At 45.6% G+C, this 27,176-nt stretch overlaps 3 protein-coding genes across 4 annotated transcripts in view; 2 read left to right on the top strand and 1 right to left on the bottom strand.

The window, feature by feature from the left end:
• LOC123080566 (BTB/POZ and MATH domain-containing protein 2-like) overlaps positions 1 to 7,413 on the top strand; it is a 42,266-nt gene extending 34,853 nt beyond the window's left edge. The window contains exon 3 of the mRNA XM_044503498.1: positions 7,147 to 7,413. Coding sequence (XP_044359433.1) covers positions 7,147 to 7,413 — 267 coding nt within the window. The remainder of the gene's footprint in view (positions 1 to 7,146) is intronic.
• Positions 7,414 to 8,771: 1,358 nt separating this feature from the next.
• On the top strand, positions 8,772 to 10,307 carry LOC123142453 (BTB/POZ and MATH domain-containing protein 2-like). The gene has a single exon (XM_044561362.1). The coding sequence runs from the start codon at positions 8,858 to 8,860 to the stop codon at positions 9,953 to 9,955; it is 1,098 nt and encodes a 365-aa protein (XP_044417297.1). The 5' UTR covers positions 8,772 to 8,857; the 3' UTR covers positions 9,956 to 10,307.
• A 456-nt stretch (positions 10,308 to 10,763) lies between these two features.
• Positions 10,764 to 14,190, bottom strand: LOC123142436 (uncharacterized). Of its 2 annotated transcripts, none has more exons than XM_044561351.1 (7): positions 14,028 to 14,190; positions 13,382 to 13,500; positions 13,202 to 13,284; positions 12,803 to 12,924; positions 11,746 to 11,910; positions 11,174 to 11,267; positions 10,764 to 11,094 (listed from the first exon to the last, which is right to left on the bottom strand). In XM_044561351.1, the coding sequence occupies exons 1-7, from the start codon at positions 14,056 to 14,058 to the stop codon at positions 10,887 to 10,889; spliced, it is 822 nt and encodes a 273-aa protein (XP_044417286.1). In that variant the 5' UTR covers positions 14,059 to 14,190; the 3' UTR covers positions 10,764 to 10,886. The 2 variants fall into 2 exon arrangements, with proteins under 2 accessions (XP_044417286.1, XP_044417292.1); XM_044561357.1 differs by having other exon boundaries at positions 11,746 to 11,829; positions 14,028 to 14,172.
• Between the last annotated feature and the right edge of the window lie 12,986 nt (positions 14,191 to 27,176).

The raw sequence follows: 27,176 nt of genomic DNA, 5'->3' as shown, positions 1-27,176 counted from the left end.
CCACAACATGTCCCTAGTGAGCCTCTAGTTGACTAGCTCGTTGATTAACTGATAGTCATGGTTTCCTGACTATGGACATTGGATGTCGTTGATAACGGGATCACATCATTAGGAGAATGATGTGATGGACAAGACCCAATCCTAAGCATAGCACAAGATCGTGTAGTTCGTTTGCTAGAGCTTTTCCAATGTCAAGTATCATTTCCTTAGACCATGAGATCGTGTAACTCCCGGATACCGTAGGAGTGCTTTGGGTGTACCAAACGTCACAACGTAACTGGGTGACTATAAAGGTGTACTACGGGTATCCCCGAAAGTATCTGTTGGGTTGACACGGATTGAGACTGGGATTTGTCACTCCGTATGACGGAGAGGTATCTCTTGGGCCACTCGGTAATGCATCATCATAATGAGCTCAATGTGACCAAGTGTTTGGTCACGGGATCATGCATTACGGTACGAGTAAAGTGACTTGCCGGTAACAAGATTGAACGAGGTATTGGGATACCGATGATCGAATCTCGGGTAAGTAACGTACCGATTGACAAAGGGAATTGTATACGGGATTACTCGAATTCTCGACATTGTGGTTCATCCGATGAGATCATCTTGGAACATGTGGGAGCCGACATGGGTATCCAGATCCCGCTGTTGGTTATTGGTCGGAGAGCTGTCTCGGTCATGTCTACATGATTCGCGAACCCGTAGGGTCTACACACTTAAGGTTCAGTGACGCTAGGGTTGTAGAGATATTAGTATGCGGTAACCCGAAAGTAGTTCGGAGTCCCGGATGAGATTCCGGACATCACGAGGAGTTCCGGAATGGTCCGGAGGTGAAGAATTGTATATAGGAAGTCCAGTTTCGGCCACCGGGAAAGTTCTGGGGGGTCACCGGTATTGTACCGGGACCACCGGAAGGGTCCCGGGGGTCCATCGGGTGGGGCCACCTATCCCGGAGGGGCACGTGGGCTGAAGAGGGAAGGGAACCAGCCCCTGGTGGGCTGGTGCGCCCCCCTTGGGCCTCCCCTGCGCCTAGGGTTGGAAACCCTAGGGGTGGGGGCGCCCCACTTGACTTGGGGGGCAAGTCCCCCCCCCCCATAGGCCGCCGCCCCCCTTGAGATGGGATCTCTAGGGGTTGGAGCACCCCCTAGGCCCCCTATATAAAGAGGGGGGAGGGAGGGCAGCCGCACCGTAGTCCCTGGCGCCTCCCTCTCCCCCCGTACCACGTCTCCCTCCTGCTGTGCTTGGTGAAGCCCTGCCGAGATCGCCGCTGCTTCCACCACCACACCGTCGTGCTGCTGGATCTCCATCAACGTCTCCTTCCCCCTTGCTGGATCAAGAAGGAGGAGACGTCTTCCCCAACCATACGTGTGTTGAACGCGGAGGTGCTGTCTGTTCAGCACTAGGATCTTGGTGATTTGGATCACGACGAGTACGACTCCCTCAACCCCGTTCTCTTGAACGCTTCCGCTTGCGATCTACAAGGGTATGTAGATGCACTCCTCTCTCTCGTTGCTAGATGACTCCATAGATTGATCTTGGTGAAGCATATAATTTTTTTATTTTCTGCAACGTTCCCCAACACCATGTCTGGTTCCAGTCTTTGGGGTGACTTGGTGGATTCGCATAAGGAAAAATGACGTCTCTCCGTCGTTGAATTGAGACGCCGCCAAGAATTGAGACCTCGCCAAGCTCCAAGCTAGGTCCATTGGCACATTCATTCTGGCGGTTCAAATAAAATAACTCTCTGAAGAGTAGTAAGTTGGGTTCTTCTCCAAGATACACCTCATTGAACACTTGAAAGTTGCAAATATTTGACACGGAATTGGGTCCGATGTCTTGAGGACGGAGGTCAAAAAAGTGCAGGACGTCTCTGAAGAACTTTGAGCCGGGTGGTGAAAAACCCCGGTTCATATGATCAGTGAAGACGATGACCTCCCCCTCCTTGGGCTTAGGCTTTTCCTCTGTTGGGTTAGGAGCATGATATGACATAACTTCCTTCTTTGGGAGATAGCCAGTCTTCACAAAGTCATCAAGCGTACTATCTGTGACGATGGACTTGACCCAATGGCATGAAGTGGGTGGTTTGAGCGGCATTGTGATGGAAGCCTAACAAAGAGTAAATTCCCGGTTCAAATTTAAGCTGGAGAGAAATATTATAGTGCATATTCAAGATGGCGGCTTATAAAGGGACCTAATGGTATATGGCTAATTATGTCAGATTATTTAAGCCGCCATGAGCGCCATAAGCAGTCAAGTTATCTAAGCCACCATGAGTGGTTAAGATTATCAATTGAGCATTGCAATTTTAAACTGGTGATAAGAGTCGCCATGGCTAGGTGGATCTAACAAAATGCAGTATTTGCCTAAGTGTTGCACAAACAAGTTTCACAGGTTGCAACTATTATTTTGGATCAACGGTTGTTCAGAAATGAAAATATTCTAGACCTAAAAACCTAGTACAGATGAGTTCGTGAGTTCTAATGAGGCCTCTTTACAGAAAAAAGGGATCCACTAGTATAAAAAATGGACGCAAAACAACTACCGCATGAGTTCTATATTACTTTTGGATCAAAGGAGGTTGCAATGGAAGAACTACGAATAAACCGTGATGAACTATGAAGAACACAGAGGAAACTCGCAAACGCGGATATGAGGTGTGGGAAAGCAGGAACTTACAGCGGTAGATCTACTACGGAGGGTCGCCGCCGTTTCTCTGGATCGATTCAGGTTGATGCAACGGCCTGGACAAGGACGCCGGTGCGCTCTGCGGTGGCGGCGGAGCTCGAGTAACAGAAGGGTGGAGAGGTGGAAGACGATGGAAAGGGGGAGAATGAGGAAAGACCAGTCATGCCTATTTATAAGGAAAGGCTCGTAAGTGGGCACGAAAAACGAGGAGGCCAAAAACATGGTTATCCAGCTACAAGGACGCCTCAATTCTCGGGATGGTCATTAAGATAAAGATCTGTTGAGATATGTTGGACAAAGTGCAAATTAAAGACAGATGATGTCATGGCGGGTTACCACAAATCCAAAGGATGATGTCATGGCGGGTTATAAACCTTCTGTACAAACGAAGAGCAGAAGGGTTTTTCTAAGTGTTAAAGATTGACATGAACCAGTTCAAATCAATCTGGGGCCTAATGTTGGGGATATAACTATTAGGTATGACCCGCTCAGGAGGGCCGGGTTATACCTATGGCGATTCAACATATGAAGCCCACGATAACACGTGAAGATGGCGGTTCAGTTAAGGGCCCAAGCCCAAAGGCGACTCAAGGCCCGTAGAGATAAACTGCCATATGTATGTAACTTGTGTTGTAAGGCACGAATAGACAGAGACCGAGCCGGACACTATTTATGAGTCGGCCGGGACTCTGAGAGCCGATGGGCGTCGACCTCTATATATAAAGGGACGACCCGGCGGTGGTTCAGGGCAAGTAACATCAGATCGAGAGCTAGGTCAAGCAATTTCGCTCCCTGGTAATCGAGACATAAGCAATCCCACTCAAAACTGGATCATAGGCTTTTGCCTTCACCGTAAGGGCCGAACCAGTATAAACCCTGTGTCCTTTGTCCCGATTAACCCCTTTAAGCTTGCTAGTTGCGATGGCTCCATGACTAAGTACTTTCACTAGGACATCTGACATGACAATTCCATGATAGAGACGATGGGGAGCATGGTTGGAGGAGATGGCCACCATGGTGGGCATGTGGTCGGAGGAGATGACCTGCACCAGCGTTGGACGGAGGACAGAGGCGACGCCGAGATGCGCTGGCTCGATGCGCCTGGTGCGTTGTCCCTCCCGCAAAGGCCGCTTGGAGATGTGCGCTCTTGGGGCAAGCGAGGTCCATGGGGAGAAGCAGCGTCGCATGGGTAGGAGGGGCGGGCTGGGCGGTGTCGCCTCAGCTGGCGGCATCGCAAGGATGGTCACGGCTAGTTCACGAGACACGGCTGGTGGCATCGCAAGGACGATCGCGGCTAGTTCACGAGACGCGGCTGGCGCAGGCGCTGGGGTAGTGCGGACACGGACGCGGCCGCACGGATGCCGGGGCAGGCTCTATCTCCTGGATATCCCAGGACGGATGCCATGCTGTGAGCATCAACAATCGGCGATGGCGATCGTGCACAGAGGCGATGGAGCGATGCAGTGCGGCGAGGTTGTCGTGCATGGAGGAGACGCAGTTGGTTGGTTGCGTCTGGATACAAGGCCGCCGCCGTGACAGACAGTGAGGTCGAGGTCAAGGGCGTTGAATTTCCTTAATTTTCTATCAAACTTCCATGATTGTAGGGACCGGTTGTTGGAGTACTCCTCACCTGGTGAAGTACGGTCAGTCATTGGAAATTGCTAAGTGCACACCATAAAGAGATTAGATTAATGATGTCTGTTAGATTGAGAATTGTGGGCCTAATCGTGTGGTGCCGATTGGTTCATGCGGTGTTGTGGGACTAATTATGGGGTGCACCTAAAAAAGTTCCTGTTTGATTGTTAATAGTAGTGAAGATGATGTGATGCGAGATAAGTTTTTGGCTCTTTTTAGATGAAAGGCATCAGCCTGACTTTATAAATAAAGCCACCAGGCAGTGTTCAGCAGCCAAACTTACAAGTAGCCAAAGCCCAAAGACGCACAAAATAAACATAGTACTGATACATGGCTCCCAAACCAAAGATGGCATGCAGGCCAGACTACGAAGAACACAGCACCAAGGGACCTCCAAGTTCCATTAAACTCCAGGTTGCATGCACGACAGGGAAGAAGCAGTAGCCCGAATCTTTGAAGTCATCATATCAAAAGCCTCGTGGTCAACGTCCCTAGTCAATGATCTCCACTGGTTCAAGAATATGCAAGATTTAAATAAGCAGTCAACAGGTTTAGCCGGGAAGGAGTGTTGATAGTAAACTTGTTTCTAGTATTTCACAGCGACCAACAAATCGCCACAAACCCCACCCAAAAAACCTGTTTAGAGGTTCCAAACAGGCCATTGGTCAAGACCCTAAGGTCAGCAAAGGATGATGGGCTCCAAGATACGTGAAGCCATGATCTGATGCAGCACCACACGAATTTGGCCAGGGAGCACTGGAAGAAGATATACTCCGTATCTTCGAGCACACCACACAAAGTACACCTATCTAAACCAGGTCTGTTTCGTTTGCAAATCTGGTCAGCAGAAGGCAACCTTCCACAAAACGCTTGCCATAGGAAGATTTTAATCTTAGGAGGGACCCATGTGTGCTAGATGATCTTAAACTTAGAGGTAGGAGACCCTGAGATTAGTTTGGCGTATAGAGACTTAACAGAGTAGCGACCAGAGGTAGAATGGGGCCAGACTACCGAGTCCTCCCCCTCCGAGAGCAAGTGAATGCAGGCAATGAGTCGCTGCCAGTCATCCAACTCTTCAGGAGACAGAGTCCTACGAAGGTTTAAGTCCTAGTTATTCACAGAGAGCTCAGAGATAGAGATCTCTGGGACCGGACAGTAAGAGAAAAGCACTGGAAAAGCCACTGCAAGAGTGGAATCCCCACGCCACCAATCCAACCATAAACGAGTAGACTTGCCATTCCGGACCACAAATTTAACCAAGGATTGAAACATCGGGCGGACTTTGATGAGATCTTTTCAAAATTGGGAGCCGGCCATCGATGGAGCAAACATGGGGCTAGATAAAGGAATTTTTTTAGCTTTAAGGATGCTAAGCCATAACGGGGGCTCCGGGGCAAACATGATTTTCCATCACCATTTGATGATGAGGCATTTGTTCATAACAGAGGTGTCAATGATGCCCAACCCCCAAGGTTCTTAGGTCTGCAAATTAGCTTCCACTTCACCATCATATATTTACGTTTGTTATCAGCCGAATTCCAATAGAAGGCACCCCTATGCTTGTCAAAACTTGCATGAATCCCTCCAGAAAGAAGGTAGAATCCCATCAAAAACATGGGAAGGGAGGAGAGGCAGGCATTGATAAGGGCAACCTTGCCTGCTTGAGTGTTGTACCGACCTCTCCAAGGCATAACCCGATTGCCCACCTTCGTGACAGCCGGGGCGAAATCTCTCGCCAATAGTTTTTCAGGAGATATAGGGAGACCAAGATACTTGAAAGGGAAAGAGCCAATAAAGCAGTTTAAGAGTTTCGCGACCCTAAGGGCCTCGGCATCCGAGACCCCAGTAACAATAACTTCACTCTTGGAAAAAATGATCTTGAGCCCAGATAAGGCTTCGAAGCATAACAGTAGGAACTTCAAATGAGCAACACTCTCATCATTGAGTTCAACCACAATAATGGTGTCGTCCGCGTACTGTAGGTGAGTTATGCCATTAGGAACGAGGTGAGAACTAACCGGGGTAATATGTCCAGCCACCGCCGCCTGCGACATGATGTGAGACAGGGAATCATCAACGAAGTTGAATAACAGAGGGGAGACCGGGTCGCCCTGCCTCAGGCCCCTACCGTTGGCGAAGAATTTGCTGATTTTCCCATTGACCGAAACCGCAGTGTGGCCGCCCGTGACCAACTGCATGAGCCTGTGAACTACGGCCCCATCAAAGCCCTTGGCTAGCAACACATGCCGTCAGAAATTCCAGCTAACTGAATCATAGGCCTTCTCAAAATCTAGCTTGAGAATAATCGCCTTAGTGCCTTGTGTGCGAATATCATGAACAATCTCGTGAAGGCACAGAATGCCATCCAGGATGAACCGGCCCTTAACAAAAGCCTACTGAAAAGGACTGAGGGTCCGATGCGCGGGGGAGACGAGTGGCAAAGCCTTTTGCCGGGAATTTAGCAAAGTTGTTAACGATTGGTCTAAACTGCATGATCTTGTCAGCCCATTTGACTTTAGTAATGAGAGTAAGAACAATATAGTTCAGCCGTGAGATGACAACAGTCCCCAAGCAGAAACCCTGGATGATCGCATGAACGAGGCCACGAAGCTGTGGCCAAATTGGCTCTCTTGATCTGCGGGCTGATGGCCTTGGCCTCTCTGACCACGAATGGCAGGTGTGATATTCCCTTGAAGAGGCCTTGATGCAGTTGCATCGTCGGGCCGAGGTTTACTGGAGGCAGAGAGGCACTATTAACTGGACCCTAAAAGGCGACCCTCCCACGGCTTACTTCTTTGCCATTGCTAACGGTAGTGGCCGCAGCTGCTCGTCGCGGCGGATAGGTACGATCTGCAGCGGCTGAAGCTCATATGTGAAGCTAAGATATGCGGGTTCATTGGTGTGAACACCACGACGACCATCCTGGAATTAGCTGAGAACCACCACTGTGACGGGCTGAGGAAGGCCTGCTATAATTTTCTGGGCGCGCCCGGCAATCTCAGGGCTGTCACAACCACTGATGGGTTCGACAATTTGATTACGAGCCACCCCTCCGTCATGAAGGAGCTGATCGCCATGCTTGCGCCCTAGTTCATGGCTTCTTGGTTTAGTATCATCTATACATTCGAATGTAAAGGAACGGAAAAAAGCAATCGTCTAGATTTCATTATGTTTGGTCTCTGCCGGTTAGAAATGGGTTACTGGACTTGCAACTTCTCTGGTCCTGTTTTTCTTTTTCTCATGATAGAGTTCTTTTGGTGAAACATTGTGTGCGGCAAGTCATCTTGCTTAGTTTCTTTTGCCCTATATAATGAGATGCAACATAAGTTTTCGGCTCTATTCAGAGAAAATGCAAAGAATGATGTGTGCTGCCAAACGTGTAGAATGTTATTCACCAATTCGTAAATGCAGTAACCTTGCGGCACACATATTTGAAGCAGTGCATAGATATAAGTTAAACCCTTCATGCCTAGCTACTAGGATTATACATAAACACATACACGGTCTTAGGCTGATTTCACAATGCAAGCTTGGTTGGGCCGATGGATCCTCCTTCAACCATTAGAGCATCTCCGGCCGCGTCCCCAACAGGACCCCTAGGGTGTTTTTTTACGCGCCGGCGCCGGAAAAAAAAACCACTCACGCCCCCAAGACGTCGAAATCCGTCGGCTCGGTCCGTTTTTGGGCCCGATGATCGCTGGCCGAACCCAACGCACTGGGGGCGCTCGGGGGCTCCGGCGCTAGGGAAAAACACGACTGCCCACACCCCCCCCCCCCCCGGCGCTCGCCACCACCCTGCCTATCCCGGCGCCGCCCACCGCCCATCACCGCTAGATAGGACATTCCCCACCGGAAAAGAGTGATGAAATATGAGTTTTTATTTGTTGACTATATTATTTGTATTGAACTATTTGTTGTTGAGCTATTCAATTTCTATTGCTTTTCTGTGATGAACTATGTGATAAAAAAGATTACATATGCTGAATTCAAGCTGAACCACGGTGAATATGAGCCGATTTGCGTAGATATCGGGCAAATTTTTCACCAAAAGTGGGCCAAAAAGCGGCCACATTTGCACAAAAAATGGACCGATATCGGCGCCTGGGGGCGACGGTTGGGTACCCAATCACCCCCAGAGCCGATTATATGCCAGTTCGTCCTTAGGCGGCGATTTTTATGCCTCCTGGGAGGCTAACGGCTAGAGATGCTCTTAATGGCAGCATTGCCAGCTCTGTTTTCACACTGAAATGCAGCGGCCGATTAGAGGCACCAACCGGCGGACGACGGCAGGCGGACGCTCGTGTCTTTTTGCCGATCCAAACGGACGTCCGTTTGGTTCGAGTTGGTCTTAATTTATTTATATAAAAAATGTCTAATTGTCGATTTACCTACTACTTTTCCAGTTTTACGAGAACTAGGCGTTGCAGTGCTTTAGCAAAACTGTTTGTTAACCGTAAACGTGGTTTAGCAAAACTCCCGGATCCAAACAACCGCCGCCAGAACGTACATAGTGGCGGAATAGATCAGAGTCGCCATGTCATTCGCCGGCGTATCCTTGATCCGCGACGGCAGACTATGCCCTTCCGCGGCGGCCATCAACGACGCCGGCGCCGCGGGCGGGTACCACCTGCTCGTGGTGGAAGGCTACTCGCGCACAAAGGCCGACGCCCCCCACGGCCATCACGTCGAGTCTGGCCCCTTCAGAGTCGGAGGGTATCTCTGGTTCCTCAAGTACTACCCCAACGGCTCGTCGTCGGCCAGGCCCGGCAGTACGTCTGCCTCCCTCATCCTCGCCCAGGATGTTGAGAAGCCTGTCAAGGCGCAGTTCGTGTTGAGCTTCATTGGCCAGTCCGACAAGCAGGAGTCAACATACATTGGCTTGACTGAAGTATGCGAGTTCCCTTGCAAATCTGCCGGTATGTCCTACCTGAATTTCATGAGCAGGGACGAGTTCGAATACTCGGAACATCTCAAGGACGATGGTTTCACCCTCCGATGCGATGTGCTTGTCCTCGACGCCAAGGTTACTGGCGCCGCCTCACCGTTCGTTACGGTGCCACCGCCCGACATGCAGAGGCACTTCACCGATCTCCTCAAGGACGAGGAAGGCGCCGACGTGACGTTCGAGGTTGGTGGCGAGACGATTGCCGCACACCGGTGTGTCTTGGCGGCTCGGTCTAGGGTCTTCAAGGCCGAGCTCTTTGGCCCCATGAAGGAGAGCACGGCAGCTGGCCACACCATACATGTGGAGGACATGGAGCCTCAAGTTTTCAGGGCGATGCTTGAGTTCATCTACAATGACTCTGAGCCGGAGATAGATCACAAGGACGACGATGAGGACGCGATGTGGCAGTGGCAGCACCTGCTCGCCGCGGCGGATAGGTACGATATGCAGCGGCTGAAGCTCATTTGTGAAGATAAGCTGTGCGGGTTCATCGAGGTGAACAGCACGGCCGCCATCCTGTCACTAGCTGAGCAACACTGCTGTGACGGCCTGAAGAAAGCGTGCTACGCTTTCCTGGGCACGCTGGGAAACCTGAGGGCTGTCGCCGCCACGGATGGCTTCGACGATCTCATCAGGAACCACCCCTCCGTTATGAAGGAGCTGATTGCCATGCTTGCGCCTTTTTGAGTGTCATCTATCCATCCGAATTGAGAGGAATGGAAAAGTAACGTCTAGATTTCGGAATCATTTGGTCTCTATCAGTTAATAATGGGTTTCCGGATTTTTAGGTTCTTTTGGTCCTGATTTTTGAGTTTTGCTCATGATAAAATTATTTTTTAGATGAAACAGTGGGTGATACAAGTCATCTGGCTTAGTTTCTTTTCCTCTATGAGATGCAAGATAAGTTTTGTCCCAGTTTATTTCTTCAAAATTCAGAAAGAATGCGACAACAGGCAAAAGGAGGCCGAGAGTGTTAAAAGACTAAAACAGACTTGGCGTCGCGAAAACCATCATGTATTCATGTCTCATAACCTTTTCAGTCTTTTTATTTGCTCTTTTAAGATGCATCATAGTCTTTACTAGAAGTTCTTCAGATGAAAGTCTTTCCTAGAATTGCATGGATTTTTTCCCCTTGGTTCGTCCTGCAGAATGGTTGAAGTGCAGAAGAAAAAGAGAGCCTATTATCGAGGGTTGCAAGTTCATCGCAGCCATGTCAGGTCCCTGCTTTGTTAGTCCCGGAGTTTATTGATAATGCCAATGTCTTGTGCTGCCGAATGTGCAGAATGTTCTTCACCAATTCGCAAATGCAGCAACCCTACAGCACACATATTAGATGAACTTTCATTACAAGCCTGTAAGAAGATGGCTTCAGTGCTGCTTTCACCTTAGCAATCAATTTCACATGACTACTAATTTTGCGATATTGCCCAATTCGCACATTTCCTATTTTTAGAAATGATAACTAGTTCGAGCTTCTTTCTGCGTTCAGAAGATGTAAGATGAAGAAATCTTACTGAAATTAGTGCAGCACAACACAACGACTATACACAGGCCTTTTGTCATCCGGTAATGTAACAAGTAAATGGTACATCAATCAAGCCCCACAATGGTCAGATGATCACAATTTCGGACGCAAGGACGATGATTTTCGAGGACGGGGCTTGATGAAATCCAGTACAAGTGATGTCAGCTCTTGCTCGTGGCCTGTGTACCGATGGTTGGCTCCCACGACTATGTGCAAGTCATGGTTTGGGATGTGCGCAGCAAACATCAGGGCGTCTCTCGCTGGGACTGTTTCATCTTCAGAGCCGTGAACCGTGAGAACCCTGCAGATCGGTGCATATTTTTCTCAATGATTGGGTTGTTCACGTGAGTTGGTTCAGGTGCAAGAGAGCAGCTTAGAACCTGCAGTCTTTGCTTATGGAGCGGCTCGATAGCAGGGTGTCAGTACTCAGACGATCTCGCAGACTTTCTTCTGTCACCCGGTACTCAAACTTCCCTGCACAAAGGCATAGAAATGATAATATTGCAATAAAGTAAGTAAGCATAACACTGGGGCTGTCATTTTCAGAATAAATCTTTCAGTTACAATATTTTGCACATTCAGTCTATGGATATAAGCAGAGAAACAAAATAATTATACCGCCTATGGTTGACATAAGGATGACGAAGCTTACAAATAACTGACTAAACTGTCCAATTCAATGGATTCTCATGTATTGTAAGTCATCCCATACCACAGGTCATAACCTGATCTTGTTAACTGGTTTCACCAGATAAACTGAAAAAGCTTGTGATATACACTACCAGAATCAGCACAAAAACATTTTACTTGGAAAACTCGGGAAAAGTTTGTTTGATTCATAAACATGTGCTAGGCTTCAGATCTGTAGTATTTTATAAAAATAAATACCATGTGAGGCTTAATTTTTAGTACTTAACAAAATAATGACATGTTAAATGCAGCAAACTTACACCTTTTTTATTTCTGACGTCTATGTATCCATCTTTCTTTATCCTCTGCAGGAAATTCTTCCCCAGCCGCCCTTCCATACCTTGCTCTAAAGCAAAGCGGCCAGAAATATTCACAATGACAGTAACATCATGGTACATGGAAGCATATAAAAGCACAGCATTTCCTCCTAAAAGCAAGAAACAGAAGTGGTGAAATATAGAAGTATACTGTATAAAGTACTCCCTCTGTAAACTAATATAAGAGCGTTTAGATCACTAAAGTAGTGTTCTAAATGCTCTTATATTAGTTTACGGAGGGAGTAACATACATGTAAAGCATAGGAGGCAGGTACATTTACACGACAAAGCAAGGAGATCAGGATATAATGCATGGCACATGTAAATATTCTGTGATTACATTCAGTTATACATGACTACATTGTAGAGGTCCATTCAGAAGGCAGCAAACACAGAAAGCAGTACACCAATTATGAGTTCCTACCACCTATTTATGTCGACTATGCATTCTAATGCAGCTAGCGCTTGTGTGTGATATGTGCACACAGGGCCATTCCAATTTATATGACATCCTTCTATAATTTTCCTAAGGGAGTGGAAAAAGAGTTGAGCTACTTTATGAAGAAGCTTTTATAGCAGGAAGATCTTGGGTCCAGGAAACATCATTTGGTAAACTGGAAAACTATTTGTTTATCAAAGGATGGGAGGGCTGTGTGTTCTTAAATTGTAATTAATGTACATTAGACTGCTGGTTAATTGGCTTTGGAAGCTGGAACATGAGGATGGTGTGTGGCAGGGCTTACTGCAGAAAAAGTATCTCAGTAATCAAACTCTGTCGCAGGCCAAGAAAAAACCAGGACAATCTCAGTTCTGGGGCTCTGATGGATATGAAGGATCTATTATTTTCCATCTGTATTAGGGAAGTTGGGAATGGGCTATCTGATGAGCTGCATAACAATATTATTTTCCCTTCCAGTAAACCTTGTAATGAACTTCTATGCTTTCATTAATGAAATCAGGGTGCAGTCCTTTCAATAAAAAATATGACCGAAGATTATCTACCTTTGCTATGCCCAACAAGGGCAATTATGTCATACTTCTGTTCTGAGAAATAAGATACTACAGAGCGCAAGTCATCTGCCTCTTTTCGGTAGTTCCCATATTGGAATAGACCCTCACTTTCCCTGCGAGAGAGATAATAAGCAGCTAATTCAACAACAGTAGGCAAATCGAATGTGGCAGTCAGCAAGGAAGTACTCAAAGAACATTGTGTTATTAATTAAAAAAAAATTGGGGGGGGGGGGGGGGGCTGTGGCTGTTGCTATAGCTAAAGTGCATGAAAAATTCTAGTCCTAATTCCTAATTCAGAAACATTTTAATTCAACACCAAAAGGAAAGTCTGCATGATGAGTGGTATGATGCTATGCCATGACCACCACAATGTCGTTACAAGCAGCTTACCCATTTCCAGCAAAATCAAACCGAAAAGCATTAACTCCAACACTTCCTAGTGCAGCGGCAAGGTCGACCAAGATACTGTCGTCCTGGAAGCGATTACAGAGTAAGATGGCCATACAAAGATTGTGAACAAAAATAGTGAAGGTTCTTGGATTAATGGACATATGGATAGTACAGACTTGCCTTTGTAGCTCTGAATCCATGACAAAGTATCACAAGTTCCTTCGAGCATGCTTCATGTAATAAACCAACAAGCTTCTCCCCAAGTTTGTTCGAAATTAGAACTCTTTGTCCACAAGCCACTGTAACCCATAAATTCCGATCAAGTGTCATAAAGTATAAATTTATGTCTTTGCAATGAAATGAGTAAGGCAAGAAGATGCATATGATCCATATTATGATTGTCAGTAGATAATCCGCAAAATTATGTTGCAAACTTACAGGTGACCAACTTTGATACAAATGTTCAACTGAGTGAACTATAACTAGACAAGCTAAAGCCTTACAACAGCTCTCCACAAAATTTTCGAACCGGTGAGTAACCATTTCACATGATGGTCAGACTAAATCCACTGCACAACCTCGACCCGGATACCTGGCTAAATCACCACATAAACGTTTGGGTGCAAGCCAAGATAGCAACCCGAAAGGCTAGAATTAATCATGTAAACTCCGAATTTTGTACTGAGCGTGTGGAATTTTCCGATCTCATGCTGCATCATCCCGGTCGAAAGAAACCTAGCTGCTGGAGACCAGCACAGGAAGGATCCGCCCAAAACTCTATTCAAAGCGAGCGGGGGCGGGAGGGTGGGGGCTGCGGACGGCGCACCTGGGGACTGCGGCGATTTCTCCGGCGGCATGGACAGGCAGGGGGGCCGGGCGACGGCTAGGCCGGAGTCGAGCTGGACACTGAGCTTCCGAGCCTTTTTTTTTTTTTGAGCCAACTGAGCTTCCCCCGAGCGTGCTTGCCTCACGGGGTGCCGCGGTGGGCTTTCAGTAGGCCTCCTTATTTATTTATTTTGAAACCAATAGGGCCTCCTTAGCTTGCACACGGCCCAGTTTTCATCTGAATGGGGCACTAAGAGAGTAACTAGTTAACGAGCGCTCCTTCGGGAGTCTCACAACGATCAGCGTCACTTGCACACTCTCGCTCATTCGCCATGCGTCGCATTCTGGGCGTTCTCTCTGAAATATTTTTTTCGCACGCATTTTCGGCTTTTAAAACGGTTTCTTTCTGATTTTTTTGCCGTTTTGTTTTCCATCGGTCTTCCTTAGCTTTTCGATCAAAATCTTTTTTAAAAAACAATTGCGCGAAAAATATATTTTTTTTCGCGAGAGTCACGGTTTTGCTTCCACGAGAGGCATGGTTTTGCTTTTGCGAGAGTCACGGTCGTGCCTCTTGAAAACGAAAAAAAACTCGTTTTTTTTTCCTTTCACGAGAGTCACGCTTTTGCTTCCGTGAGAGGCACGGGTGTGCTTTTGCGAGAGCCACGGTCGTGCCTCTCGGAAACGGCAAAAAAAATGTTTTTTGTTTTTTTCTATCGCAAGAGTCACTTTTTTGCTTCCGCGAGAGGCACGGTTATGTTTTAGTGAGATTCAGGGCCGTGCCTCTCGAAAACAAAAAAAGGTGTTTTTTTGTTTTTTTTTCCTTTCCCGAGAGTCATGGTTTTGCTTCCGTGAGAGGCACGGTTGTGCTTTCGCGAGAGTCAAAGCCGTGCCTCGCGGAAACGAAAAATACGCGTTTTCTGTTTTTTTCCTTTCGCGAGAGTCACGGTTTTGCTTCCGCGAGAGGCACTGTTGTGCTTTCGGGAGAGTCACGACCATGCCTCTCAACAATGAAAAAAGCGTGTTTTCTTTTTTTCTTTCGCGAGAGTCATGGTTTTGCTTCCGCGAGAGGCAAGACTATGCTTTCGCGAGAGTCACGGTCATGCCTCTTCGGAAACGGAAAACGAATGTGTTTCCTCTTCTTTTTTTTCCTTCCGCGAGAGTCACGGTTTTGCTTCTGCAAGAGGTAGGGTTGTGATTTCGTGAGAAGCACGAGCGTGCCTCTTTCGGAAACGGAAAAAACCCGTGCTCCCAGTTTTTTTGCCCAGTTTTTTCATGAAAAAAAAGTTCGAAAAAACCTATCAACATGGGATCTAGTTTTGAAGATCTCGACGCGAGGAATCCAACGGTGAAAGCGACTCGAGATTTGGACGCACGGTTTGAGAGATAAAATGTTTTGAATAAACGGATCTACGAAAAAGAGAAAACTCCCAGGTTGCGACAAGTGGCGTGCTGCATGTGCGCCACTTGTCGCAACCTGGGGAGTTAAAGTGATCTTTGCAATGAGTACTCCTCAACTAGTGATTTTGGGGTATGAACCCCCAAAAAACTCTGAATGGGGTAATAGAATAGATATGGGGCGTGCTAAGAGATTTGCCGCCTCGCGAGCCGTGTGTTCCTCTTTCCTAATTTCATGCAACAGTACTCTTGGGTTCCCCTAACCAAGGTTTCCCTAGGTGACGAAGCGCGGTACGCCTGGCAACTCTCTGGCTCCGCCTTGCACTTGATGTGTTCGACGCATTGTCCGACCGGATGTTTTGTGATTTTATTAGGGGAAATGATGGATTCCGATCCTTAGTCAGACAAGGAGTATGGACCGATGAAGTTCGGTCAAATGATTCAAGATGATTTATTCTATTCATCGGATTCACATGAAGAAGTGAACATGATCATGCTCATGAGCATGCAAGAGAAAATGGACCGGGAAATGAAGCATATTCTCAACCTCAAGGGCTCAATCAAAGGGAGAAGAGTGATCAATCAGGATAGGGTGTCTGGAGCAAAGCTACTGCACAAGGACTACTTTGCTCCCAATCCTACTTTCCTGGATGATCCATGGTTTCCCCGCCATTTTCGCATGTGGAAACTATTGTTTTTGCGCATTATGGATGGAGTGGAGGTACACGACGACTACTTCAAGCTCACAAGGGATTGCCGCGGACAACTCTCTTTCTTTGACAAATAAAAGTGCACGACTGCTTTGAGGATACTTGCACTTGGTAGTGCTACAAATGCCGTTGGTGAGATGGTCAGCATGGGGGAGAGCACGTGCGTGAAGACTACGGTCAAGTTTTCCCACGTCGTGGTGGAGGTGTTTGGACCTGAGTATCTCAGAGAACCAAATGTGCAGAACACGAAGAAGTTGTTGGCTATTAGAGAGGCAAGGGGGTTTCCAGGAATGCTCGGATCAATTGATAACATTCATTGGCAATGGAAGAATTTCCCCAAAGGTTTGCGAAGAATGTATCAAGGTCACACCAGAGAGGCCACCATCATATTAGAGCGCTGGCATCACATGACTTATGGATTTGGCATGCTTTCTTTGAAATGTCGGTTTCTCACAACGACATCAATGTGCTTCAACAATCTCCGGTGTTTAGGAGGCTTTGTAATGGGGAATCACCACCGTGCAACTACACCATCAACGTCCGAGACTACAACATGGGATACTATCTTGCCAATGACATCTATCTTCAGTGGGCGACGTTTGGGAAGATCATATCCGAACTGCACATGGCAATAAACAGAATCACTTTGCAACAATGCATAAAGTGGCTAGAAAGGATGTGGAGAGTGCATTTGGTGTGCTTCAAGCTTGTTGGGGAATTGTGTGTAGGCTACAATGATGTCGAAATCAGAAACTTTGTGCCAGTTGATGACACGTTGTGTTATTTTGCACAATATGATTGTCAAGGACGAGAATGATGGTGTAGTCCAAACTAATGATTTTGAAGCACCCGGAGAACAAGTTGAAATCCCGGAATATCAAGATGCAGCTCAGCTTATGAACTTTCTGCAGATGCATCAGAATCTTCCAGATCATCAGGTGCACACGCAACTACTCAATGATCTTGTGGAGCACACATGTGGACCCACAGTGAAAACCAAAAAGCTAATGTTTGAGTTGTGCACTTAAAATAAATTTTATATGAACAATATCTATGCTTGGTACCAACATTTGTTATTTACGTGCGACATTGGCTTTTATGATCGACGTGCATGGATTTGAGAGTCTCGATTTGAGATATGTGGATGTCGGGAGAGAAATATGAGGGGTCGTCCGGATGCGTCCGCGGGCATGCCGGGCGCGTCCGCGGATGTATAGGGGGTCGGATTTGGCAAGTCCGACTATAGATGCTCTAACATGCATATATTACTAATCTATATTACTATCTTTATAGTGGGTAATGTTATAGATGTGATAACACAGAGAGTTTCATTTATTATTTTGTAGATTCATTTTACACCGCTATGTAATAATAACATATTATGTTACTCCATTTGCATCTTCTCTCATTAATTACTTGCCACGTCATTTTTTCCGATGTGCCATGTATGTATTTATGTTGCTCCCACTGTATTGTCATTAATTATTTACCACATCATATTTTTTGTCTATGTGCCATGCATGTACTTTTGTTACTCCAATTATGGGAAGCTTCAGAGCATCTATAGCCGGGTTCCCCAAACCGGCCTCAAGCGCCCTAGCCGTTCGCCCGGTCAATGACCGGTCACGATTTTTGACCCAGATGAACGTCTCAAACGGGCCTCAAACGCCTGGGCTAACCGACACCCCTCATATCTAGCCCAAATATGGGGAAAATATGGGGTGGACCAGGCATACTCGGCGCGTTCGACTAACAAGCCCGGCCTGAAGGAAATATGCCCTAGAGGCAATAATAAAGTTGTTATTTATATTTCTTTTATATCATGATAAATGTTTATTATTCATGCTAGAATTGTATTAACCGGAAACTAAGTACATGTGTGAATACATAGTGTTCCTAGTATGCCTCTACTTGATTAGCTCGTTAATCAAAGATGGTTATGTTTCCTAACCATAGGCATGTGTTGTCATTTGATGAACGGGATCACATCATTAGGAGAATGATTTGATGGACAAGAACCATCCATTAGCTTAGAATTATGATCGTTATAGTTTTATTGCTACTGCTTTCTTCATGACTTATACATGTTCCTCTGACTATGATATTATGCAACTCCCGAATACCGAAGGAACACCTTGTGCGCTATCAAACGTCACAACGTAACTGGGTGAAAGTGCAACTATCCCTAGGTGGTTTGGTAATTCATAACAACATATAGCTCATTGAGCTAATGCTATTCCAAGACATATATTTCAGGAAAGCTCAATGAATGGCATGGCATGGATGATGAAAGTGGATCCCTCGAAATACTAAGGACAAAGGATTGGCTCAAGCTCAATAGCTCAACACTCTTCATTTTATATTTTAGTGATCCAAGATCACATTGAGTCTATAGGAAAAGCTAATACTATCAAGGAGGGATGAGGTGTTGCTTAATGAGCCTCTTGCTTCATGTGCTTAGTGATATGCTCCAAAACCCTCAGCTACTTTCTCACATCCACAAATGACCTAAACCCAAAGCCAAAATCGGTCACACCGATTCTTCCTATCCGGCGCCACCGATTTCAAATGTCATAGCCACTGCCACAAACCCTAGGCAATCGGTTCTACCGATAGGGATCTCGGTCTCACCGAGATGGGATTGTAATCTCTCTGTTTCCCTTCGTAACGTTTCGGTCAAACCGAAGTGAGCGATCGGTCCCACCGAGATTGCAATGTAAACTCTCTGTTTCCCTTTTGTAACATTTCGGTCTCACCGAAAAGAGCAAATCGGTCCCACCGAGTTTACCTGACCAACTCTCTGGAAAGCTTATTACCAAAATCGGTCTCACCGAGTTTGTGTAATCGGTCTTACCGAGATTACGTTATGCCCTAACCCTAACCGAATCGGTCTTACCGAGTTGCATGTCGGTCCCACCGTAAATCACTAACGGTCACTAGGTTTACTAAATCGGTCCGACCGAGTCTGTTGAATCGGTCCCACCGAGTTTGGTAAATTGTGTGTAACGGTTAGATTTTGTGTGGAGGCTATATATACCCCTCCACCTCCTCTTCATTCGTGGAGAGAGCCATCAGACTAAACCTACACTTCCAACTTACCATTTCTGAGAAAGAACCACCTACTTATGTGTTGAGGCCAAGATATTCCATTCCTACCATATGAATCTTGATCTCTAGCCTTCCCCAAGATGCTTTTCACTCAAATCTTCTTCCCACCAGATCCAAATCCTATGAGAGAGAGTTGAGTGTTGGGGAGACTATCATTTGAAGCACAAGACCAAGAAGTTCATCATCAATGCACCATTTGTTACTTCTTGGAGAGTGGTGTCTCCTAGATTGGCTAGGTGTCACTTGGGAGCCTCCGACAAGATTGTGGAGTTGAACCAAGGAGTTTGTAAGGGCAAGGAGATCGCCTACTTCGTGAAGATCTACCGCTAGTGAGGCAAGTCCTTCATGGGCGACGGCCATGGTGGGATAGACAAGGTTGCTTCTTCGTGGACCCTTCTTGGGTGGAGCCTTCTGTGGACTCGCGCAACCGTTACCCTTCGTGGGTTGAAGTCTCCATCAACGTGGATGTACGATAGCACCACCTATCGGAACCACGCCAAAAACATCCGTGTCTCCAACTGCGTTTGAATCCTCCAAACCCTTCCCTTTACTTTCTTGCAAGTTGCATGCTTTAATTTCCGCTGCCTATATACTCTTTGCATGCTTGCTTGAATAGTGTGATGATTGCTTGACTTGTCCTAAGATAGCTAAAATCTGCCAAACTCTAAAATTGGGAAAAGGTTAAGTTTTTAATTGGTCAAGTAGTCTAATCACCCCCCTCTAGACATACTTCAAAGTCCTACAAGTGGTATCAGAGCTTTGGTCTCCATTTGCTTTGATTTCCATAGCTTTTGGCGGTCATAGCCTTGGTTTCACAAACTAGGAGAGTATGGCGTCTAGCGAGGGAAATTATCACCGTAGAGCTCCTTACTTTGATGGTACTAATTTTGCTAGTTGGAAGCATAAGATGAAAATGCATATTCTCGGACATAACCCCGCCGTTTGGGTTATTATTTGTATTGGCTTTCAAGGTGAATTCTTTGATGGCAGAGAGCCAAACCGTGAAGCTAATGCGGAAAAATTAAAGATGCTGCAATACAACGCTCAAGTTTGTGATATCATCTTCAACAGATTGTGCCCCGAAGAATTCAACAAAATCAGCCGTCTTGAGAATGCAAAGGAAATTTGGGACACTTTGATTGATATGCACGAAGGTACCGAATCCGTCAAGGAATCCAAGTTGGACGTGCTCCAAAGTCAGCTTGACAAGTTCAAAATGAAGGATGGTGAAGGTGTCGCTGAAATGTACTCTAGGCTTGCTCTTATTACAAATGAGATTGCCAGCTTAGGGAGTGAAGAGATGACCGACAGATTCATCATCAAGAAGATCCTAAGAGCATTGGATGGAAAGTGTGATACCGTGTGCACATTGATCCAAATGATGCCAAACTACAAAGATCTCAAGCCAACGGAAGTCATTGGAAGAATTGTTGCTCATGAGATGTCACTCAAGGATAAGGAGGAACTTCACAACAAGTCAAGTGGTGCTTACAAAGCCTCAAGTGAAGCCCCCACTTCATCAAGTGAGAAACAAACATTCAATGAAGAATTGAGCTTAATGGTGAAGAACTTCAACAAATTCTACAAGAGTAGAAGCAAAGAAAGAAGATCCAAGTCAAGGTCTTACCATGACAAAAGATCTTCCAGTCGAGAGCGCAATTGCTACAATTGTGGGAGTCCTGGACACTATTCCAATGAGTGTACGGCACCCTACAAAAGAAGAGAAGATTCTCCAAAAAGAAGAAGCAAAAGAGAAGAATCACCACCAAGAGAGAGAAGGAGTAGAGATGATCGTTATGAACGAAGATCCTCACGGAGAAGCAAAGATTCGGAAAGAAAGGACAAGTCATCAAGGAGCTACACAAAACGAAGACATCAAGCTCATGTTGGTGAATGGGTTTCCGGCTCCGACTCCGACAAACACTCTGAGAGAAGCTATCACTCTGACTCCGAATATACTCAAGATGAAGGTGTTGTCGGTCTAGCACTTGTGTCAACCAACTCCTACGACATATTTGATTCACCAAATGAAGGAATTGGAAGATGCTTCATGGCCAAAGGTCCAAAGGTAACACATCCTGAGTATGTTGATTTCAATAGTGATGAAGATGACTTGCTTATGGATGATGATTTACTTGTTGACAACTCTAGTAATGAATACTATGATGAAACGTCAATTAATCATGCTAATCAAGATAAAACGAATGACAATGATAAGGAGAAGATTGAGCTTCTAACTAAAGAACTAAACACTCTTAAGTTGGCTCATGAAACTATCTTCGAAGATCATCGAGAACTTTTAAGGGCTCATGAGAAGTTACGCTTTGAAAAGCTCAATCTTGAGTAAGAGCATGAGTTCTTAAAAGCAATCAATGATGATCTCCGTAAGAAAAGTTCTTCTTACATTGCCAAGCGTTTACTCCTATCTACTTACATGCCTCAAGTCAAGTCTAGTAACAAGTACAAGAAAGATACTTCCTCTAGTAGTAACAATAATAATGTCAAATCCAATATTGTTGCTTCTAGTAGTTCTCTTGATTCCACTAATGATTCTCTTAGCCAAGTTACACTTGAGCAAGAAAATAGCTTATTGAAGGGAATTATAGAGAAAGGTGTTTACAAGAGCCTTGCCGGGAGTAAGCAATTCGAGGAAATTGTACGCAAGCAAGGAAGGCACCGGAAGAATCAAGGTGTTGGTTTTGAACGAAAGTTCATTGCCAATGGAGTTGAGTGGGAAGAAGATCAATACCCCAAGACGAAGTTTATTCCTCAACAAGAGAAGTATGATCCTACTTCCTTCAAGGGAACACAAGCTCAAGATGATCTTCCACCACAAGACCATAAAGGCAAGGACAAGCTTCAAGAAGAGATTGATGCATTTGAAGAAGCACCTAAGGTCTCGGTCAAGTGGATTCCCAAGACTACGTCAAGTTCTACCTCATCAAGTACAACTACAACTCCAAGGATTCCCATCAAGATGATGTGGATCCCGAAGAAGAAGAACTAGAGAGTTCTCGAGGGTGACTCCGCCAACATTCTTCACTCATATTATTATGGCAAGGACAAGTGCAATCAACTTCCACATCTTGCACTAGTTCAAGGAGTCACAAACCCTCATGTTGGCAAGGCAAGGAACAAGGCAACCTAATGTTTTCATGGACATCATCTTGTGTGTGCATCACTCTATGTCTATGGATATTCTTGTTTGTTCCTTGTGGGACTAACCCATGTAGGTATGTTGAAAGTGCAACTCACTCCAACGGATTGCTCCAAATGATCTACATCAATATTGAGCATCCACATCTTCAACACCCACATGAAGTCATCATCGACAGAACCCAAGGTTAGTTCATCCCTCTAAAAGGGGATCTCACATCTAGGGGTAGCTTAACTCTAATACTTGAGCCAAAGCAACTCTAATGGTGTGAACACATCAATGCATTATGTAAAAGTGGAAACCCCACTTGGGCTTAAACAATGAGTATGACCTATGATCAAATGTTTATTATTTGACTCCTAAATCAATTTACTCATATATAGATGAGCTAGTCATCGCCAATTGTTTGATAGATGCTAGAATTGGTTGTGCATGCTTTGCCACATATTTCATTTGCCATCTTATTGTGTGAGCATGTTGGTGCATATTTTACTCATTCAAGGACATCCACTTGTTGTTTTGATTGTTTGGTTCTTCCTTCTTTTGGCCAAGTGGATGGACAAGAATGCCTAAGAACTTTCTCTAGCTATCTATGCTCTTCTCGTCTCAAACTCTATTCATGCTACATCACAAAATTTGATCAAGTCAGATTCGAACCACTCTGTGTGAGGAGCACTCGGAGTCCCCGATTCGTCATAGACTTAAACTTACAAAACTTCTTTGTGCTTCTCGGTCTGACCGATTCCTCCATTTCGGTCCTACCGAGATCACTAAGTCGATCTAGGTTTTCAATCTCGGTGCAACCGATTTGAACTTTTTGGTCACACCGAGTTGCTGTAACTGAACATAGTTATGCATCTCGATGCCACCGAGTTGTTCCACTCGGTCACACCGACAGGGTCGGGCTATATATAGTCACGGGCAAAATTTGGGAATTTCTCCGAACCCCTTCGCCCGTGCAATAGCTCGCTCTGCCTCCAAGGTCTCCGGATCGTCTCCTCGTTGCCAGGAGCCTCCTGTCACTGGTCTCCGCCGCCATCAATGGAATTCAACCCCGCTGTTGTCGCCGTAGTGAGTTCATCGCCAAGCTAGGGTATGGACTCGATCACAGTGCTATCCTCGTCCGATTCCTAGCACATTGTGTTCTTATTGATTCTTGCCACGATTGAAACACTCCTATCCAGTCAATGCAATCCGAAGATTAGATGAGATTTGAAAATTTAGGGTTAGGTTTCCGCCGAACCATCTCGGACCCACCGAGTTGGAAAGCTCGGTCCCACCGATTTGGCTTATGCCATTGCACTAGTGACTCTCGGTATGACCGAGAATTGCTAATCGGTGCGACCAATTTTAGGACTTTGTGAAACCCTAGCAGTCTCAGTGCCACCGAACTGTGACTCGGTCCAACCGAGTTCATCAGTTTAGGTTCCAAAACTACTTCGATATCACCGAGTTTGAAAATCACTTGATCCGAAATGCTTTCTGTGGAAAACTAAAACTGAATTTTTGAATCATTCTTTTGCAAAAATCTCTGCATTTTGTGATGCTCATCCACTCCATCTCATCTATAACTCTTCACAGGGTCCACAGTCAGAGTTTGCAGCATGTCAGACCAGAGTGATAGTCAGAACAGGTCAGAAGGGCAGATGCAAATGAGTGAGGGCACTAGTCCCTCCAGCACTTCAGATGAAGGCAGCAGGAGCACTCCTAGCAACCTGCCTAAGACTGCTACCAGGCAAAGGAAGAAGAGAACTTCAGATTCTGAAGATGAGGATTATAGAGCTGAAGAGGATGAAGCTACTTCCAAGAAAGTAGTACTCAAAAAGGAGTATGGCTCAGCAAAGCATACAAAGCCAAACATGAAGAATAAAAGGCCTGCAGGAAGACAACCAATTTCCAAAGCCAGAGCATCAACTCAACTGCCTGAAAAGCCTGATCCCAAAGAGCCAGCTACTGAAGGGAAGAAAAGGAAGGAAAGGGTCAAGAAGACCATGGCCAGAGTTGTTGGGCAACCTTCCATGATGGAAGAAGAAGAAGAGCTTGCTGCACCAGCACCAAAGGCACCAAAGCTTATGGGAGATGCTATTAGATCAGGGGCTGCAACATCTAAGCCCAAGGAAGCACCCAAAGCTGCCCCCAAGGCCAAGTCTGCACCAAAGAGGAATACCAGGAGTATTCCAGCTGCTGAGAAGAACAAGGCCCCAGTGCCTGAGGTTGCTGAGGAGGAAGATGAAGAAGGACAAGTTCTGAGGAAGGTCAAGCCCAAGATACCAGACCATAATGATGCCCATCCTATAGCTGAGGACATGAACATCAGAAAAGATTCAGGGTTGAGGCTATGGAGGATGGCAGATCCATATGCCACAAGGAGAAGAACTGTTGTTGATTACAGGTTTCATACAAAGGAACAACAGGACTTCTATGAGACAATCTTGTTGGACAAAAAGCCCATTGTGTGTGATATGAGGTGGGTCGACTGGACCTAAATGAAGGAAAATGAAGAACACTATCTAGGAGTACAAGACAGTTTTGTTGCTTGTGGAGTTGCAGATTTTGTTGGGCAGAAGCTCACCAACTAGAATGATGAATTTATAATGCAGTTCTACTCCACAAAACACTTCTATCCAGATGGGAGGATAGTTTGGATGTCTGAAGGTACAAGGTACCAGTCAACTATTGAGGAGTCGGCAAATCTGATAAATGCCCCCAAAGGAAAATGATGATGACCTGGATGTATATGCCAAGAAGAAAATGGGACATAATACCATGGCACATATGTACAAGGAGATCCCAGACAAAGCCCTAGAGACTTTCTCTTTTGGATCAGTCCACTTTCTTCTGTCAGGGCTGCCTACAATCAACTGGATCCTAAGGCACACTCTATTGCCTAAGTTTGGTGACCACAACATGATCAGAGGGCATGCAATCAACATGTTGCATTTTTTGATGTGCCTCAGAAATTCAAGGTCATGAGCCTTATAGTAGGAACCATTAAGAGGACTGCAGCAGATCATAAGAGGAGTTGTGGATATTCTCCTCAGATTCAGGAGTTGATTAACTCAAAGATGGGCACATGCAAATATCTATTGGATAGGGAACATTTTCCTCTCTATCCAGACTTTGAGGACAATGAGGTTGTCATGAATGAGGATGATCCATCATCAGTTCAAGCTCAAGAGAAGAAGGAGAAGGCAAGGAAGGAGAAGGCTGCCAAGATGCCAACTCAAGAGGAGGCATCTGAGTATTTCTTGAAGAACAAGCAGGAGCAGCTTGGTTACTTGATAGCATGAACACTGAGGATTGAGAAGGGGTTGGCCACCTTAACTCGGAATCAGGAAAGCTTGGAAAGAATCATGGAAAAAAAATTCTATGATCTTGATGTCAAGGTAACTGATATTCAGTCAGTTGTGGAGTAGCTGCAGGAGAGGAAGGGCAAGACTACCACTAATGTATTTGCCAGAGTGCCTAGATCTCAGAGGTCAGCTGCAGTGCCAGTGCCAGACACTAGAGCAACATCACCTGCACCAGCCATAGCTCCTACAGCTCCAGTGCAACTAGCTCCAACACCAACTCCTCCAGCCCCCTCTACATCAACTGAAGCCTTCGTCCAAGGAGCCATCTCTACACCACCAACTGAAGATCAAGCCTGAGAGTCGATCTAGCACTATGCATTTTCTATGAACTTTTTGGTAACTTGTTGCCAAAGGGGGAGAAAAATGTATAGATCATAGGCTTCGAGAGAGAGAGAGAGTGTTGCTTTTGTTCTCTCTTGCTTTGGTGGTTTAAAACTTGTTTGCTTTTGATTGCTTGAGATACTATGCTATTCTTGTGAGATATTGATGATCATGTGTTTGATCATAAGCTACACTTATGCATGTTTGATGATATTATCTTATCTATCCTATGTGATCATTCACTTTGCTTGGTGATGAGTGCATGTATTCAATCTTTATCATTTTGAGCGCTCCACCAAGATGTATGTGACATGGAAGAGTAATCCATGAGCCTAATTCCTTGTGCATTTGCAGTCCAAAGCAAATCTCTTAAACTATGCACAAATTTAGGGGGAGCTCTTGCTTATCACATACTTCTCAAAGCGACGATGTTTTTCAATCTTATTATCATTTGTCGAAGCTTTGATCTATATGTTGTCATCAATTACCAAAAAGGGGGAGATTGAAAGTGCAACTATCCCTAGGTGGTTTTGGTAATTCATAACAACATATAGCTCATTGAGCTAATGCTATTCCAAGACATATATTTCAGGAAAGCTCAATGAATGGCATGGCATGGATGATGAAAGTGGATCCCTCAAAATACTAAGGACAAAGGATTGGCTCAAGCTCAATAGCTCAAGACTCTTCATTTTATATTTTAGTGATCCAAGATCACATTGAGTCTATAGGAAAAGCCAATACTATCAAGGAGGGATGAGGTGTTGCTTAATGAGCCTCTTGCTTCATGTGCTTAGTGATATGCTCCAAAACCCTCAGCTACTTTCTCACATCCACAAATGACCTAAACCCAAAGCCAAAATCGGTCACACCGATTCTTCCTATCCGGCGCCACCGATTTCAAATGTCATAGCCACTGCCACAAACCCTAGGCAAATCGGTTCTACCGATAGGGATCTCGGTCTCACCGAGATGGGATTGTAATCTCTCTGTTTCCCTTCGTAACGTTTCGGTCAAACCGAAGTGAGCGATCGGTCCCACCGAGATTGCAATGTAAACTCTCTGTTTCCCTTTTGTAACATTTCGGTCTCACCGAAAAGAGCAAA

The sequence above is a fragment of the Triticum aestivum genome, chromosome 1B (genome assembly GCF_018294505.1).
Source record: "Triticum aestivum cultivar Chinese Spring chromosome 1B, IWGSC CS RefSeq v2.1, whole genome shotgun sequence".
NCBI lineage: Eukaryota > Viridiplantae > Streptophyta > Magnoliopsida > Poales > Poaceae > Triticum > Triticum aestivum.
Note: the sequence above shows the minus strand (reverse complement) of the source record. Positions and strands in the feature narration are given on the sequence as shown.

Bases quoted from the DNA above. Each gene is read 5' to 3' on its own strand.
- LOC123142453 (XM_044561362.1), top strand. From the start codon at position 8,858: ATGTCATTCGCCGGCGTATCCTTGATCCGCGACGGCAGACTATGCCCT.
- LOC123142436 (XM_044561351.1), bottom strand. From the start codon at position 14,058: ATGCCGCCGGAGAAATCGCCGCAGTCCCCAG. The intron at 11,911-12,802 runs GTAGATAATCTT...TCTTGCTTTTAG, and splicing joins CCTTGTTGGGCATAGCAAAG to GAGGAAATGCTGTGCTTTTA. The intron at 11,268-11,745 runs GTGTAAGTTTGC...GCCTTTGTGCAG, and splicing joins AGACGTCAGAAATAAAAAAG to GGAAGTTTGAGTACCGGGTG.